Source organism: Neomonachus schauinslandi, chromosome 13 (assembly GCF_002201575.2).
Source record: "Neomonachus schauinslandi chromosome 13, ASM220157v2, whole genome shotgun sequence".
NCBI lineage: Eukaryota > Metazoa > Chordata > Mammalia > Carnivora > Phocidae > Neomonachus > Neomonachus schauinslandi.
The window spans coordinates 11542689-11557400 of record NC_058415.1 but is presented as its reverse complement, the minus strand read 5'-3'; the positions used below and the strand labels follow the sequence as shown (position 1 = coordinate 11557400).

The 14712-nt window shown below is 42.9% G+C and overlaps 1 protein-coding gene across 1 annotated transcript in view; it reads right to left on the bottom strand.

Moving 5' to 3' along the window:
- PIP5K1B (phosphatidylinositol-4-phosphate 5-kinase type 1 beta) overlaps window positions 1-14712 on the bottom strand; it is a 297843-nt gene that overhangs the window by 108648 nt on the left and 174483 nt on the right. The window contains exons 5-6 of the mRNA XM_021694307.2: window positions 11818-11935; window positions 2471-2623 (exon numbers count right to left, since the gene is read on the bottom strand). Of these exons, the coding sequence (XP_021549982.1) occupies window positions 2471-2623; window positions 11818-11935 (271 nt within the window). The remainder of the gene's footprint in view (window positions 1-2470; window positions 2624-11817; window positions 11936-14712) is intronic.

Genomic DNA, 14712 nt, shown 5'->3' with positions numbered 1-14712 from the left:
TTTTTAAAAAATTGGAATACCACTGATTATTAGAGAAATGTAGTATGTTGTATGTATTTTTAGCCATTTCGAAGACAATTCTGTGTTAATAGTCTTTGCCTGTTTTTCTGTAGGTTTTTGTTATTTTTGGAGTTCTCAATACACTCTGGATATTTGTCATTTTCCTATTCTCTATGGGGTAAATATTCTCCTCCAGGATGTTATTTTTTTTATACAAATAAAAATACATGCCTATTTTTGTTTCACTTTAAAAGTAGGTGAGAAATTAAGAACAGTTTGCTGGAGGGCATTTACATCAGGAAAAGTTTCTCTACTATCCCCTGGTTCTTTTCCCAATTCCCAACTTTTTTTTTTTTTTAAGATTTTATTTATTTATTTGAGAGAGAGAGAATGAGAGACAGAGAGCATGAGAGGGAGGAGGGTCAGAGGGAGAAGCAGACTCCCTGACGAGCAGGGAGCCCGATGCGGGACTGGATCCCGGGACTCCAGGATCACGACCTGAGCCGAAGGCAGTCGCTTAACCGACTGAGCCACCCAGGCGCCCTAGATATTTGTTTTTTACAGACTCAAGCATTTTAGAGTTCCTATTACAAAAATTCTTTTGGGGTTATTGCTCACACATTATAATACTTACTATAATTTGCTTTCCCTACCAGAATGACAGTCTGCCTTTATTCATTTGTATCTTTATTCTTTTTTTTTTTTTTTAAAGATTTTATTTATTTATTTGACAGAGAGAGACACAGCGAGAGAGGGAACACAAGCAGGGGGAGTGGGAGAGGGAGAAGCAGGCTTCCTGAGGAGCTGGGAGCCTGATGTGGGGCTCGATCCCAGGACCCTGGGATCCTGACCTGAGCCGAAGGCAGACGCTTAACGACTGAGCCACCCAGGCGCCCCGTATCTTTATTCTAATAACATTCACTGTAAGTTATTGTCCTCATAAACGGGATCTCATTTTCTCCCTTCTATCCTCCTACTCTAGATGATCTACATAATGGAATACAATGGATTGTGTAGATGCATCTTACATCCTGCAAATCTGCTGGACTCTCATTACCTCCAGAAACTGCTAGTTAATTTTCTTGACATTTTGCTCATTTTTAATTGTATCGTTTACAAGAGAAGAGTGTTTATACTTTTCTATTCCTTTTCATACTCAGAAAGTTATTATTGTTAGAAATTCTTGCAAATATATACCTTGCAAACAATGATGGAGGGGAATCCTTATCTTTTTCCATTATTTCCAATTAAAGGGCTCTTGTTCTTCTCCATGAGGTACTAAGTAAATCTTGGAGACTGATAAATGCATAATATGTGTGTTAATTTATTTGTTTACGTTAAAACTTCTCTGCCAATTTAAAGAATTTTAAGCAGGAGAAGATGTTGACTTTTGAATGCCTTTGTTTCTATTCAACATTTATTTGGATTACCACATGATGTTCACATTTTTTCTTGTTAACTGGATGAATTACACTATTTGTTATACTAGCTTACATGATTGGGGTAAACCACCTGTTCAGCTAAATTTTACCATTTAACTTTAATTAATTTCAAATTAGTAGCTGCATATGGCTAATGACTACCCTATTGGACAATGCAGTTCTAGAACAAGAAACTAGTCTACCTAAGCTTAAAACTATACACGTTTAAGATTTACTCACTTAGCGGGTTAGTGAAGTGCAGTGACCATTTGATCCCAATTTCACATTATTTAAAAAATGTGTGTATGAATAGAATACATCAGGAAGGACATACACCGAATATTAGCAGTATGTATCTCTGGGCAAAAAATGAGAGTCGGCTGCATTTTTCTTGCTTTGTGGATCTTCTGTTTTCTCTAATATAAAGCAGACAATACGCTCTAAAAAAAATTTCCCAGTTTTGTTCAGGATCAAACCTTGTAAAATCCGTCCATCCTGTCCACTGAGATTTTTACTTCGATTTTGATCCCTATATTTATACGTGTGACTAATCTCCAGCAGATTTGGGAATTAAATACTATTTTTACAGCTGTGTTTCACATATAGCTTAGTGCTCAATGAAAGCTAAGCATTCACATTATGACTCTGTACTGGGAGCCAAGAGCCTGGCAAGGCACTGCTTTCTTTATCCTACGCCCAGTCGTCTTTCTTGATCACAACCACCATCTACGACAGGTATTTTGCAGCTTTTAAAGACTGAGGAGACTGCAGCTCAGAGCTTATATTGCTTACTCACGGTCATACCGTTTGCTGATGGCTGAGCTGGGATTTGAACCCAGAACTGTGGGAGTCAACTATCCTCTACTAACAGTTCTACTTGGTAAAATCGAGTCCACAACAGTCGCAGTACAATCCAAATGCAAAACAAAGCTCACCCAAGAGAAAGAAACACGCCACAGGGTGACAGTAAAAAATCATAGGGGGAAAAAAAAACTTGTGGAAAGTAATTAAATCTCAAGTAGGAGTTTTAATTACAGACGGTTACTTACCATGTAATAGCCTGGCAGCAGCTTCTGAAGGAATTCAGCTTCCTTATGCTGAACGGTTTTGATGATAAATTCATCATCACTGGTCACAAAAAACAAGGATCCACTGGCTCCGGGGTTGGACAGCTCTATTAGAGGTTCACTGCAGATGGAATACTACAAGAGTAAATAAATAAACAATTAAAAATATACCACTAGGTATTTATCCAAAGGATACATAGTGATTTAAAGGGGCACCTGCACCCCAATGTTTATAGCAGCAATGTCTACAACAGTCAAACTATGGAAAGAGCCTAGATGTCCATCAACAGATGAATGGATAAAGAAGATGTGGCATATATATACAATGGAATATTACTCAACCATCAAAAAGAAGGAAATCTTGCCATTGCAACATGGATGTGGATGGAACTAGAGGGTATTATGCCAAGTCAAGCAGAGAAAGACAATTATCATTATGATTTCACTCATATGTGGAATTTAAGAAACGAAACAGAAGAACATAGGGGAAGGGAAGGAAAAATAAAATAAGCTGAAAACAGAGAGGGAGGCAAACCATAAGAGACTCTTAACTCTAGGAAACAAACTGAGGGTTGCTGGAGGGGGATAGGGTAACTAGGTGATGGGCATTGAGGAAGGCACGTGATGGAATGAGCCCTGGCTATTATACAAGACTGATGAATCACTAAATTATACCTCTGAAACTAGTAATACACTGTATGTTAATTCAATTGAATTTTAAATAAAAAAATTTTTTTTAAATTAAAAAAATACATTCATTGTACACAAAGTTTCCAAGGAGGAAAATTACAGATTACACATCTAGACCATTCTGAAACAGGAAGTTCTCTGCCATGAGCTTTCAAAGGAGGTTCCACGTATATACGAAGAGGGCCCTTTGAGATTTCTTTTTTTTTTTTTTTAAAGATTTTATTTATTTATTTGAGAGAGAAAGAATGAGAGAGAGCGAGTACATGAGAGGGGGGAGGGTCAGAGGGAGAAGCAGACTCCCCGCCGAGCAGGGAGCCCGATGCGGGACTCGATCCAGGGACTCCAGGATCATGACCTGAGCCGAAGGCAGTCGCCTAACCAACTGAGCCACCCAGGCTTTGAGATTTCTAAAAATTTAATTGATCCATTTATCCTAATCATTCTATGAGAAACAGAAATGCTTTCCACACCCCCCCCCCACACACAGCATGACATGACAGAATCATCAATCATCACATCTGTCCAATAAAATAATGCAAACAGTGCTGTGGTCTATGGAGCTCTGTTTCCAGAAAGTGTCCATAACAACTGAAGATATGACTCACACTGTGTATTTGTCACGTGAACACCAACACCTATTCTCTTCTCACTACTTTCCCAAAAGATGTCATCCATGCATGGTTTCCATAAGGAGATGACTATTAACAGCTGTAGTAGCTCCAGCCCAGATCACTGTCAAAGGATCCAGACCTGTACACCGAACTTTTTAAGAGATACTTCTATCTGGTTATATCACAAGCACTTCATGTGTACCAAGTTCAAAATCAAATTCCTCTCTGGGCTATGGTTAGCCCGTATGACGCTTCTGTAGTACCTAGAAAGAGATGTCTCTTTCTTCTGACAGATGTAGCTCTGGGTCAGATACAAGGCTGATGAGGAGAAGGGCTGAATTCCAGTCTCTACTCTTGCAGCTTAGCTAGGTATTCTTGGGCAGTGCACACCCTGCACAACCATACATGGTGACTCTAGATCACCTGTCCCCTCCCCCAATCTCTATCTTCTCCCTCTTACTCATTTTGTTCCCAAACCAGAAACTCGGGCATCATCCTTGATGCCTTCCATGTCCTCACCTTTCATATCCAGACTATTGATTGTATCTGCCCCCTTCATGCCCTCTCTTTTGCTTATATCCTAAGTTCAGTGGTTTCACGTTATACCTTCATTACTATGGGAGACTCCACCTTGCCTCGACTATCCACTCTTGACTTCTCTCATGCATTTTCCACCAGGAAATCGGAGATCTTTCTAAAATGCTAATCTGATCACATCCTCCCAGGCCTTCACACCTTTCAGTGTGTTCTGCTGTCTGGTTAGAAGGTAACACCCAGATTTCCTACTAGCGCTGTCAAGGCCATGAGTGGCCCAGCCCTGCTCTCCAGCCTTCTCCTTTATCACTTCCCTCCTTAAAATCTAGCTCTAGTCACTGACAGCTACTTCCCCTTTTCTCAAATGTGCCACAGACTCTCAGCGACTGGGATTCTGCCTCTTCCTCTACCCAAACCCACCTCTCTTCTGCCCTCACCAGGCTGGCTACTCCTCATTCGTGTGTTCATTTAACACTGAGAAAACGTCTACTGAGCATCTGTAATGGCCCAGGTGCACATGAAGCTTGGACCCTAGCAGGAGAAAACAGGCAGGAGACAAGTACAGAAACTGTACATCGGAACGTGAGAAGTGCTATGGAGAAGATGGGGCACAGAAAGCGGACGGAGGGCCAGCAGGGACTGACAGCTGATTTGCCACGAATTTTAAGTAGTGCTGGCCACTGGAAGCCTCTCTGGGAAGGGGGTATTTGAGCAGAGGCCTGTGGCTGTCTGGGGGAAGGGTGCATCAGGGGGAGGGGAGGGCAAATGCAAAGGGCTTCAGACCTGGGGAGTTCAAGGCACAGCCAGGAGGCCGGTGGCTGGGGCAGAGAGAGTCAGGAGAACTGAAAGAATGAAGCCAGAAGAGCAGGTGGGCCAGACCACATGGGGCAGCAGACGGTTGACTTTTTCTCTGGGGGAGCTGAAAGCCAGAGGAAGGTCTGGAGCAGAGGACCACTCCGGTCTACCGTGCCGAGAAGCCACGGTTAGGGGACAAAAGGAAGAGGCACGGGGCACAGCGAGGAAAGTGTTATGTGACTTTGGCTTTCAGCGTTTGCTGGACGGAACTTAATCTGGAAAATTCTTCCCGGTCCCGTGAGTCTAGATCATCTGCTTCCTGGCACTGGATGTTCTCATCACAGAAGTTACCACAAAATACCGCAAATGCCTGTTTCTTATTCCGAGCCCCCAGCAGACCGTAGAACTCTGTGACAGTATCAACCACTCGGCTCATAGGCGGTGATACAGTGCAGGATCTGTGCCTTGCATGCGGCAGGCACTAAATAAATTTTTGTCGAACAATGGCTGAATGCCACCAACAAGTGAAGGGCTATAAATCTCACCAGAAATGCAAAAAAACCCCCAAAAAACAAAAAAAAACTAACCACACAAAACAAAAAACCCTCAGCAGGGAAGTCAAATTTGGGGTTATGGTGCTCGGTGTTTACCAACTAACAATCCCCACTACTGACCAGAGAAACACTGAGAGCAGAGGAAAAGGTCAGGACCCAGTGTGTGAGATCAGACCAGCCCCAGAGGATTTAGTGAATTGTGTCCTGAAGATGGAAACATCCAGAACATGGCCCAACGCTTTTGTAGCTGGGCTTCTGAAGAGTTAAGTCCCCATCACAGAGAAATCTGAAAGGAGGGGAGTAGGAGGTAGGGGGAGGAAGAAGAAGGGAGAAAGAAACTGGGAGAAAAACAATTAAAAGGCAGTTTCTAGATGCCGACTTTAAATTATCTTGCTTTGGCAGCACATGGATAAGGGAAACAAAATTCTCTAAGAAAAGAAAGAAGTGTGTGCCGCCTTGCTGAAAGCCATGGCAACTTCCGTTTTCCACTTCTCCTTCCTCCAGGCTTGCTTCCTGATGCTTTCGTGCTGAGCAGTGTGAGAGCCTCTGCCATTATGGGTGACTTAGAGCTTAGGAAGGGAAACAACAACAGCCCGAAGACCGCACAGAATGCCGTAAAAGCCCCGCGGTAGCAGACGGTGCTTTCCTTGCTGTGGGTGCAGGATCCGTGTGGAAAGCTCATCTCAGTGGGATGGGCATGGGACCTGGAATAACCTTTTTTTTTTTTTTTAAAGATTTATTTGAGAGAGAGGGAGAGCATGAGTGGGGGAGGGGCAGAGGGAGAGAGAGAAACTCAAGCAGACTCCGTGCTGAGCGCAGAGCCCAATGTGGGGCTCAATCCCAGGACCCTGACATCATGACCTGAGCCAAAATCAAGAGTCAGACACTTAACCCACTGCACCACCCAGGCGCCCCTGGAACCACCTTTTAAAAATCATGCTTCTATCAGTGGCTACTTACGTGACCTGGAGTAAGACCCTTGGCATCCCAGGTCGAAGGAACCTTCATCTCTAAAACAAAGCTAATAGTATCTCCATGAAAGCAGCTGGAAGTTTTTAAAGTGGATGCTTTCAAAACCCCTGGCAAAAGGGACCACTTGGTTATTGCTGTTCCTAGTTCTTACTGCATGACCGTACGTAGGGGAGCAGGGGGGACACCTTGCAGGTGCAAAAAAGCTGGCCGTGCCTCAGCATGCACAGAGGGTTTCAGCCCAATGCCAACGACCAGAGGGCTACCCAAAGATACACTACGACATTCCTAGTGAGTCACAAAGAACGGTGCCTCTTTCGCGTAATCACGAATTTGAGACACCGGAGAACAAAGGTGTCGACCCTAAGCTCTTACAAAGAGTGAGGGCAGACCCCGCACTCTCTTTAGGAATTCTGATTCTTTGTTTTATGGGTTTTGAATTCCTGGCACAGAACCTTCTTACGGATAGGAGTCGACGTTGTGGAAGGCCAATGACAACACAGAACGCAGAAATTAGAGGCTGCAAATAGAGAAATTAGGGGGTGATTCAGGAAGAGCTGTCTAGAGAAAACTGGATTCAGACCTGCACATCTGTTTCCAATTAAAGTCTCAAATTCTTCTACAAGCACTGACATTATATGGGAAGTATTTCATGGGTTACTTGTCAAACAGTCCTATATTAGGTAATTCATAAATTAATATGCATGGAAAAAGAAATTGTTTTGACACTTCTTAACAACCTGGCGGGGGGGGGTCACACCCCCAGAGCATCAGTGTGCGGCCCACTGGCATGATGATGCCGACCGGGAACCTCACGGTTAGCACCTGTAAGTCTGCGGTTTCTCACCCTAGAACTTGGTTACCATGCTCCGTGTGAGCAACCTTCTCTGCAGTGTGGCCGTGGACGAGCAAATAAAGAGGAGAGGTGGGACCATTTTAATTAGCCTTGATCCACAAGGTCCCACGTGGACACCTGCGTTTTCTGCACTTTCCTGCAGGTCCTTTCTTTTGTGCGAGCTGTTCCAATGCATCCATTCTCTCCCTTCGATCTCCTGCAGGGCTGCCTGATGATCCCCACTGGAAAGGCCACAAAGTACAACCCAGCTGGGTCCAGCCAAGGCAAATTAACAATGTAAACTTGCTCAGCGTGGTGGAGATCATTCTTCCTGCCATTTCTTCCCCCCCGATAGTGTTAAATATTCACCCCACTCTCTATTGGTGCCGGTGAGTCTGGAAGGACATCATGTAAATCACCACCCTGGATTCTGGAACACTCGGGCACCTGGGGGAGAAGGAAATCAAGCCAAAGGCTTCCTGCCCAAGCAGAGATGGGGGAAAGTGCTCTGGGGGCCCTTGGCCTTCCCTTGGGAGGCGTTTATTTTGGAACAAATAAGGAAGGAGGTGCAGTCTTGCTGCCGTGCACACACAAGCACTTGGGTGTGCGGTCTCACAATCCACATTATGCATGTTCCAACACAACACTTGTCATCGGGAGGCACATGGTGAACCTTCATGGTACTGAGAATGTAAACAGAATAATTCAGGCTCCAATCCAGATGCAAGAGCACAAGACTAAGTAGAAATGCACGCGTATCATGGAGATCCAATATTAAACCTATCTGGAGAGTTGCCAGTCACCATATAACATTACCTTCTCCCCCCTTTTAGATCAGATCTTCACAGATTGGGGTTTGACAAGCCCGTTTAGCAGATGCTAGTATGTACTTCGTGCTTTGGACGGTACTTTTTTTTCCTTCACACAGGTTTTTAAGGGAGGTCTTATTTGATTCTCCTGTGCTTTATTTGGGATTAACCCTTCCAAAAAATGCTTTGTTGGAGGTGTTTTGACTCCTCTGGCTAGATGCTTCAGAATGGATACCTCACAGTTTGATGGCTGAGGGAGTGTTAGGGTGAGATCATATTTAACGAGAGGAATGAGACTCCGTGGGCTGCGAGGACAGCTGGTAAATGGAAAAGCACATGGGGGGACGGTTGGGGGATTCCTGTTCTGGTCTGTGCCCACCAACGTGGGTAACCTTGGGCACCTCTCCGCCCCTGGCTTTAGACCGCTCATCCACAATGAAGGGTTGGGCTAAAAAGTCTGAGGGTTTACCTAATTCTGGGAAGCATGTCATATCAGGTAAAAAAAAACCCCTTCCTCGTCTACCACACTTCAGATCACTGGCTGGAGTTTTCAGATGGAGTGGTTTGGAGGTGAACTTCTAGTTCTGGGCTGGAGGTGTCCCCAGTGGGTGTCTCAGTGCAGGGTAGGTAGGTGGCCATAACCATTAGGGACTAGGTAGCCATGTTCAGCTAGAGGGCCTTTGTTTTTTGCAGGTCCCAGAGATGGGTCCAGTTACAGGGAGGTGGAAAAATGGAATCAAACAAAAGCACTGTGACCTGCCTGTTCCTGTCTTTTTCTCCCCCTGCCCTCCGAGTTTTCATTATGAAAAATTTCAAACCTACATAAAAGTAAAGAGAATTGTGTAACTGACATCCATATGTCTCTCTTCCAGCTTCCACAATGATGAACTCCCAGCCAATCTTGTTTCTACTATAACCCCATCACTCCTCTGCCTGCCTCCCTCAAGATTCGTTCCAAGCAAATCCCAGACATCCCATCATTTCACCCATAGATACTTTAGTGTGTGTCTCAAAAAGCCCAAGACTCCTCTTTTGAAACAGAACCATAATACCATCATCCCACCAAAAACCTAATTCCTCAACATCATCAAATATATAGTCGCTCTTTAAATTTCACCAGTCTCCTATAATTAGAAAAACCCCTGTTTATTTGCATAATCTGGCCCTGTCTTTCTAACTTCATGATCCAAACCTTCCACTCCTGCCATCTTGGTCCATCCCAAGTGCTTCTAAACAGGTAATGCATTTGCGTCTCTGGTCTACCGTCCTAACACCACCTCCCCTCCCCTGACTATGCTTCCCTTCTTTTCCACCTACTCAAATCCCTTCTAATTTTCACATCACAGCTAAACCATTTCACACCTATAAGAAGCCCTCCTCATCCTTGGGGTAACGGAGACACCCCCCGCCCCCTCCTCTGAAAACCTTGGATATTTACTGTTGCACTGCAGTCTACTTACTGCCTGGTAGAGTTGGGGATTCTCCCATACAAACAAATCATCTTTCCAGTTCTATTCTAAGTTCTCTGAGTATCATGACTTGTAATTTTTGAATCTCCCTATAATTAGTAGCCAAGTATTTTCATTACAACAAGTGTTCAAAGTACCTGATCAATTAATTTACCTTTTGCCAGCTACATGAAGAAAGACTTTTGCTCTGAGAAGCCATCAGCTTAGTCTCCTGTGCTTTGTAAATACTCTATACCCTCATGACAAAGGTAACTTTGCCAGTTCAAAGGCTCGTTAGGAAACTGTGTAAGCCATGTGTGTTGTTGATCAGGAAAAGGCCTTCCCCCAAGAAAGCCATTTTGTGAGCCAGAATGATGCAAGAATGGGCTTCCCAGCCTGCAGCTCAATGACCACAGGAAGGCGAAGGGTGAAGGATAGACAGGCAGACATGTCATGGAATGACTGGATCCATGCTATGAAGCACATGTATATGGCATCTCCTTGGCTAGCAGAAGCTCAAGGAAATTTCAGAAGGAGAATCCACTGACTTCCAATGCATGGCAGGAGAGGAGAGCCCAATCTTGTTTTCCATAAGACAGTATCAAGACCCCACTGAGTTCCCCAAACATGCTTCCTGAATGACAGTGACGCTCAATAATTATAGAATGGTCAGAAACCAAAGAATCTTCTCTAGTACATATCCACACACACCCACGTCCACTGCCCCGGATGTGTGGCTTTGTGCCCTGACGTAGCTGGTGAGGGCAGGTTGGTAGTGCTGGGTAGAGACTCCTGACATCTCAGTGAGAGGGGCGTGATAAGGCAGACAGCTACTTGGAGGAACGCATTTAAGGACAGCAGGACGCCCAGGGACTTTCCACTCAGTTGGTACTGCTGTGAAGACTTGTTAATGTGCCTTGAGGAGCCGGTATCATCTCATCGGGCAGAAGGCATAGGATTTTCTCAGGGTCCAACTAAAGAAGAGGGTTGTACCAGAGGGCAGGGGGTGGGGGGATTGGAGAAATAGGCGATGGGGATTAAGGAGTGCACCTGTTGTGATGAGCACCGGGTAATGTCTGAAACTGATTCACTATATTGTACATCTGAAACTCATATAACACTGTATGTTAACTGGAGTTAAAAAAAACTTAAAAAAAAAAGAGGGTCGTGCATGTGCAGAATAGAATCAGCTTTGAATTTTATCAAGTACATCTTGCCCGAATTCTAAAATGCAGTTTAAATACTCTTTGTTCCAAGGGATAAATGTTGCTATACTTCCTCTGCAAAGCTTTATTCCAGGATCTGGCTCAAGTCTTATTAAGATCATTCAGAATGGGGTGAACAATAAATATTTGATGGCATCCTTCCTACGGCTTCTCGAAAACCAATTTTGAAGAGCCCCAGGGTGTTAACAGTAATCAAATTATGAAATAAACCATTTTCCTCTTGAAACAAAAAGGAAGTTCCTGGCTCCTTGAACAGGAATAAGGTAACCATCTGAGGTCACATCAGACTACCTCACAAAAAGGCCGTTGTGTTCATACCTGCTGAGTGCCAAAAGACAAGCCTGAGGATAATATATGCCCTTGTACCAAATAAAAACACGTTTAGAAAGAGCCTGCATCAAGAGATGTTGAGAACAAAACTACCTAGCATCTTTGAAATGGTATTCAAGTTGTAGGTCAAGGTGAAAATGGTTTCGGGCCAAGGCAGGTTTGAGACGAATGGTATAAATCAGGCAAATAAAATAAGAAGGCTTTCAAAGAGAATCCAATCAGCAAAATTCACAGGAGTATTTAGAACTAATTATAATATATCTGTTAGAATACTGATCTGAAGTAGCAACCAATCCTACAATTATTTAAATATCAATTACCACAGCAGATTTTGTAGCTATTAGTAAATGCGGCAGAGTCAAATCACATTTCCTGAAGCTAAATTTATCATCATTATGAAACTTGGACCTTTGACTACGCTCCAGAGCTTTATAAAACAAGAGACATAAGCCACTTGTCACTGTTGCTATGAGACAAATGTTTATATCACACGTTTCTGGAGAAGGAAGGAAAATTACAGGTTCTTACCAAGTAATCATCAGGCTTGATACCAAAAAGTTCTCTGAAATATCGGAATGCTAGTGGAGCATAGGTCTTAAATCTGAAGTCTGGGTAATGATGTGCTGGGGTCAGATTGCTCCCTTCGCTGCAGTTAAAAAAAAAAAAAAAAAAGGCGAGAGAGAGAAAAAGCATTAGCAAAGACAATTTTGACTTCAAATACTAGCTCTACTGGTCCTGGGCCAGTTTCCCTGCTAGAAAAACATACCCCGATTGTGGGTCCCTCTAAACTCATGTCACAAAGGGCAATGGCCATCAGGTAAAACCAGATGCTAACTCAGTGGGGGCCACGCCAAGCAGCCGTTCCCTACCAATCACAGTGTGTCTTTAGCGTGAAAACTCTTCATCATCCCCCTGTGCCTGTGATTTTTCCATCTTCCCCAGTGAAACCACAATCGAATTGCTTTAGGTATAAGATCCAGGCCTTAGTACATGGAACAATTTGAAAAATGCATTTTTTTTTTTTTGTTTGGCCATGAATATTGGATACACATTTTAAACTAGGAGTAAGTGAAATACTTTTAAAAATATGTTACTAACAAAATCATCACACTGGAAAGAGATGAGTCCTGAATCCGAACTCTTTCTTACATCCATATTTATAGGAAAAGAGACCTTAAATATTTTAGGGATTTTAAAACCATATTTCCATTCCCAGATACATCATTATTTTTTTCCTTCTTCTGAGTTCATCTCTGAAAATTTTTGTGCAATATTTATGATACATAAAAGGCATGAAGAAATAAACCAGCGAATACTCATGAAGCGAAAATGCTGCTTAAGAAATAAAATATTATCTATATAGCTGAATTGCCTTCTGTACTTTTTGTTGATCATAAAATCCTCTTCTTCCTTAGAGGCATCCACTAGCCTGAATTTTGATGTTTATTATTCATTTTATTCTTTGACTACAACTATAATACATTTCACGGGACATCTGACAAGCCACCTAATCTACCTGTACTAAAAGTTTTCACTGTGAAAAGTAAAAACAATGCAATAGATGAATTCAATTTTATAGAGAGGTTCAAGATCTCTTTTCGCCACATTCTAAGTGGACATCAAGGCTCTATGCAACTTTCTCTGGGTCTGATTTTTGTGGATACAAATAACACTGTGTAAATGAAAAGGCTTTCAGCATGCAACAAACACTTGGAATCTACTACAACTGAAGTTTGTTCAGGGTACTCAAATTTTTGTATCAGTAACATCATTGATAATAAGTATTTTTTGAGAGAAAGGACGAGTTTTCAAGATAATGCTAAAACACTACACTTGACTCTTACATGAAGCTTAGGTTCAAAAGTCAAGAGGTAAGGTAAAAAATCACTAGTTTCTCTATATATACAATGGAATATTACTCAGCCATAAAAAGAATGAAATCTGCCATTTGCAACAACATGAATAGACCTAGAGAGTATAATGCTAAGTGATGAAGTCAGAGAAAGACAAATACCATATGATGTATTATATGTGGAATTTAAGAAACAAAACAAAGAAAAAAGACAAACCAAGAAACAGACTCTTTACTATAGAGAACAAAGAGATGGTTACCAGGCGGGGAGGTGGGTTGGGGGGATGGGGAAAACAGGTGATGGGGATGAAGGGTACACTTAGCATGACGAGCAGTGAGTTATGTATAGAATTACTGAATCGCTATATTGTACACTTGAAATCAACATAACACTGTATGTTAATTACACTGGAATTTAAAAATTAATTATTTTAAAAATCACCATAAGAAAAAAAAAATCACCCTTGAGGACTACTTAGGAGATTATCTGTTCAATATATCTACTGCAGCTAGATCTTCCTCCTGCAGGGTCACAGGTGACGGCTTCTTCTGGGGACTCCCAGCACGAGAAGTTGGCTTGTGCTGTGAGGGACCAACCGCAGATAATGCATCTTATCTTTAGAGGTGAGGCTTGCCCTTTAGGGGAGTGGCGCAGGAACCAGGACTTCCCAGGACAGGAGCAGTCACCTCTGTGTCAGCTCAGTGTGTGGAATGGTTCCAAATCACCTGCTCATTTGCATAGTTCCCATTTCCCAAAGCCGGTAGAGCTGAATATTCATAATACATACGTGCTGCCCAGGCGTTACATCTGAACATTTCTTCCTTCTCTGAGATTTATAAGGGGACACATACTCAGGTACAGGTCCTCCGGGATTGTCAAGAGGATTAATTCTGGAACTCATATGCCATCAAGTCACTTGAAAATGTGGGCTACGCAGAAATAAGGAGTAAAATCACAAAGGCTCAAAGTGGCCTCCAACATCCTTCCTCACCCTTGCAAGCAAGTCCAAGTAAGCATGATGCCTTGGGTTCTGAAGCGGACTGCTTTCAGTGGGCTAAGAGTGCTGCCGACTTCTTATTTCTTCCATTCTCTTCTCCCCTTTCTAGCTCATGCAATCAAAGTAACTAATTCCACTAGAGCTCATTACATTACCTTCAATGCTCAACATTCATTACTTCCTTGGAATTTTTCTTTTTCTTCTTTTTTAGAAAGGAAAAAAATTTTTTTTAAAGATTTATTTATTTATTTGAGGGAGAGAGTGTGAGCGCGCATGGGGGTTGGGAGGGGAGGCAGAGGGAGAGAGTCTCAAGCAGACTCCTCGCTAAGCATGGAGCCCAACACTGGGCTCAATCTCATGACCCTGAGATCATGACCTGAGCCAAAACCAAGAGTCAGATGTTTAACTGACTGAGCCACCCAGGTGACCCTGGAGTTTTTCTTTAAATGGCTTATTCTTATGTAGTTGGGGGCCCAAGACTCTATCACTGAGGATAGAGTATTTATTATTATTTTTACTTGCGGTTACTCTGAACTTCATGGGCTGCTCACCTTGCCCTAAAACCACCATCAA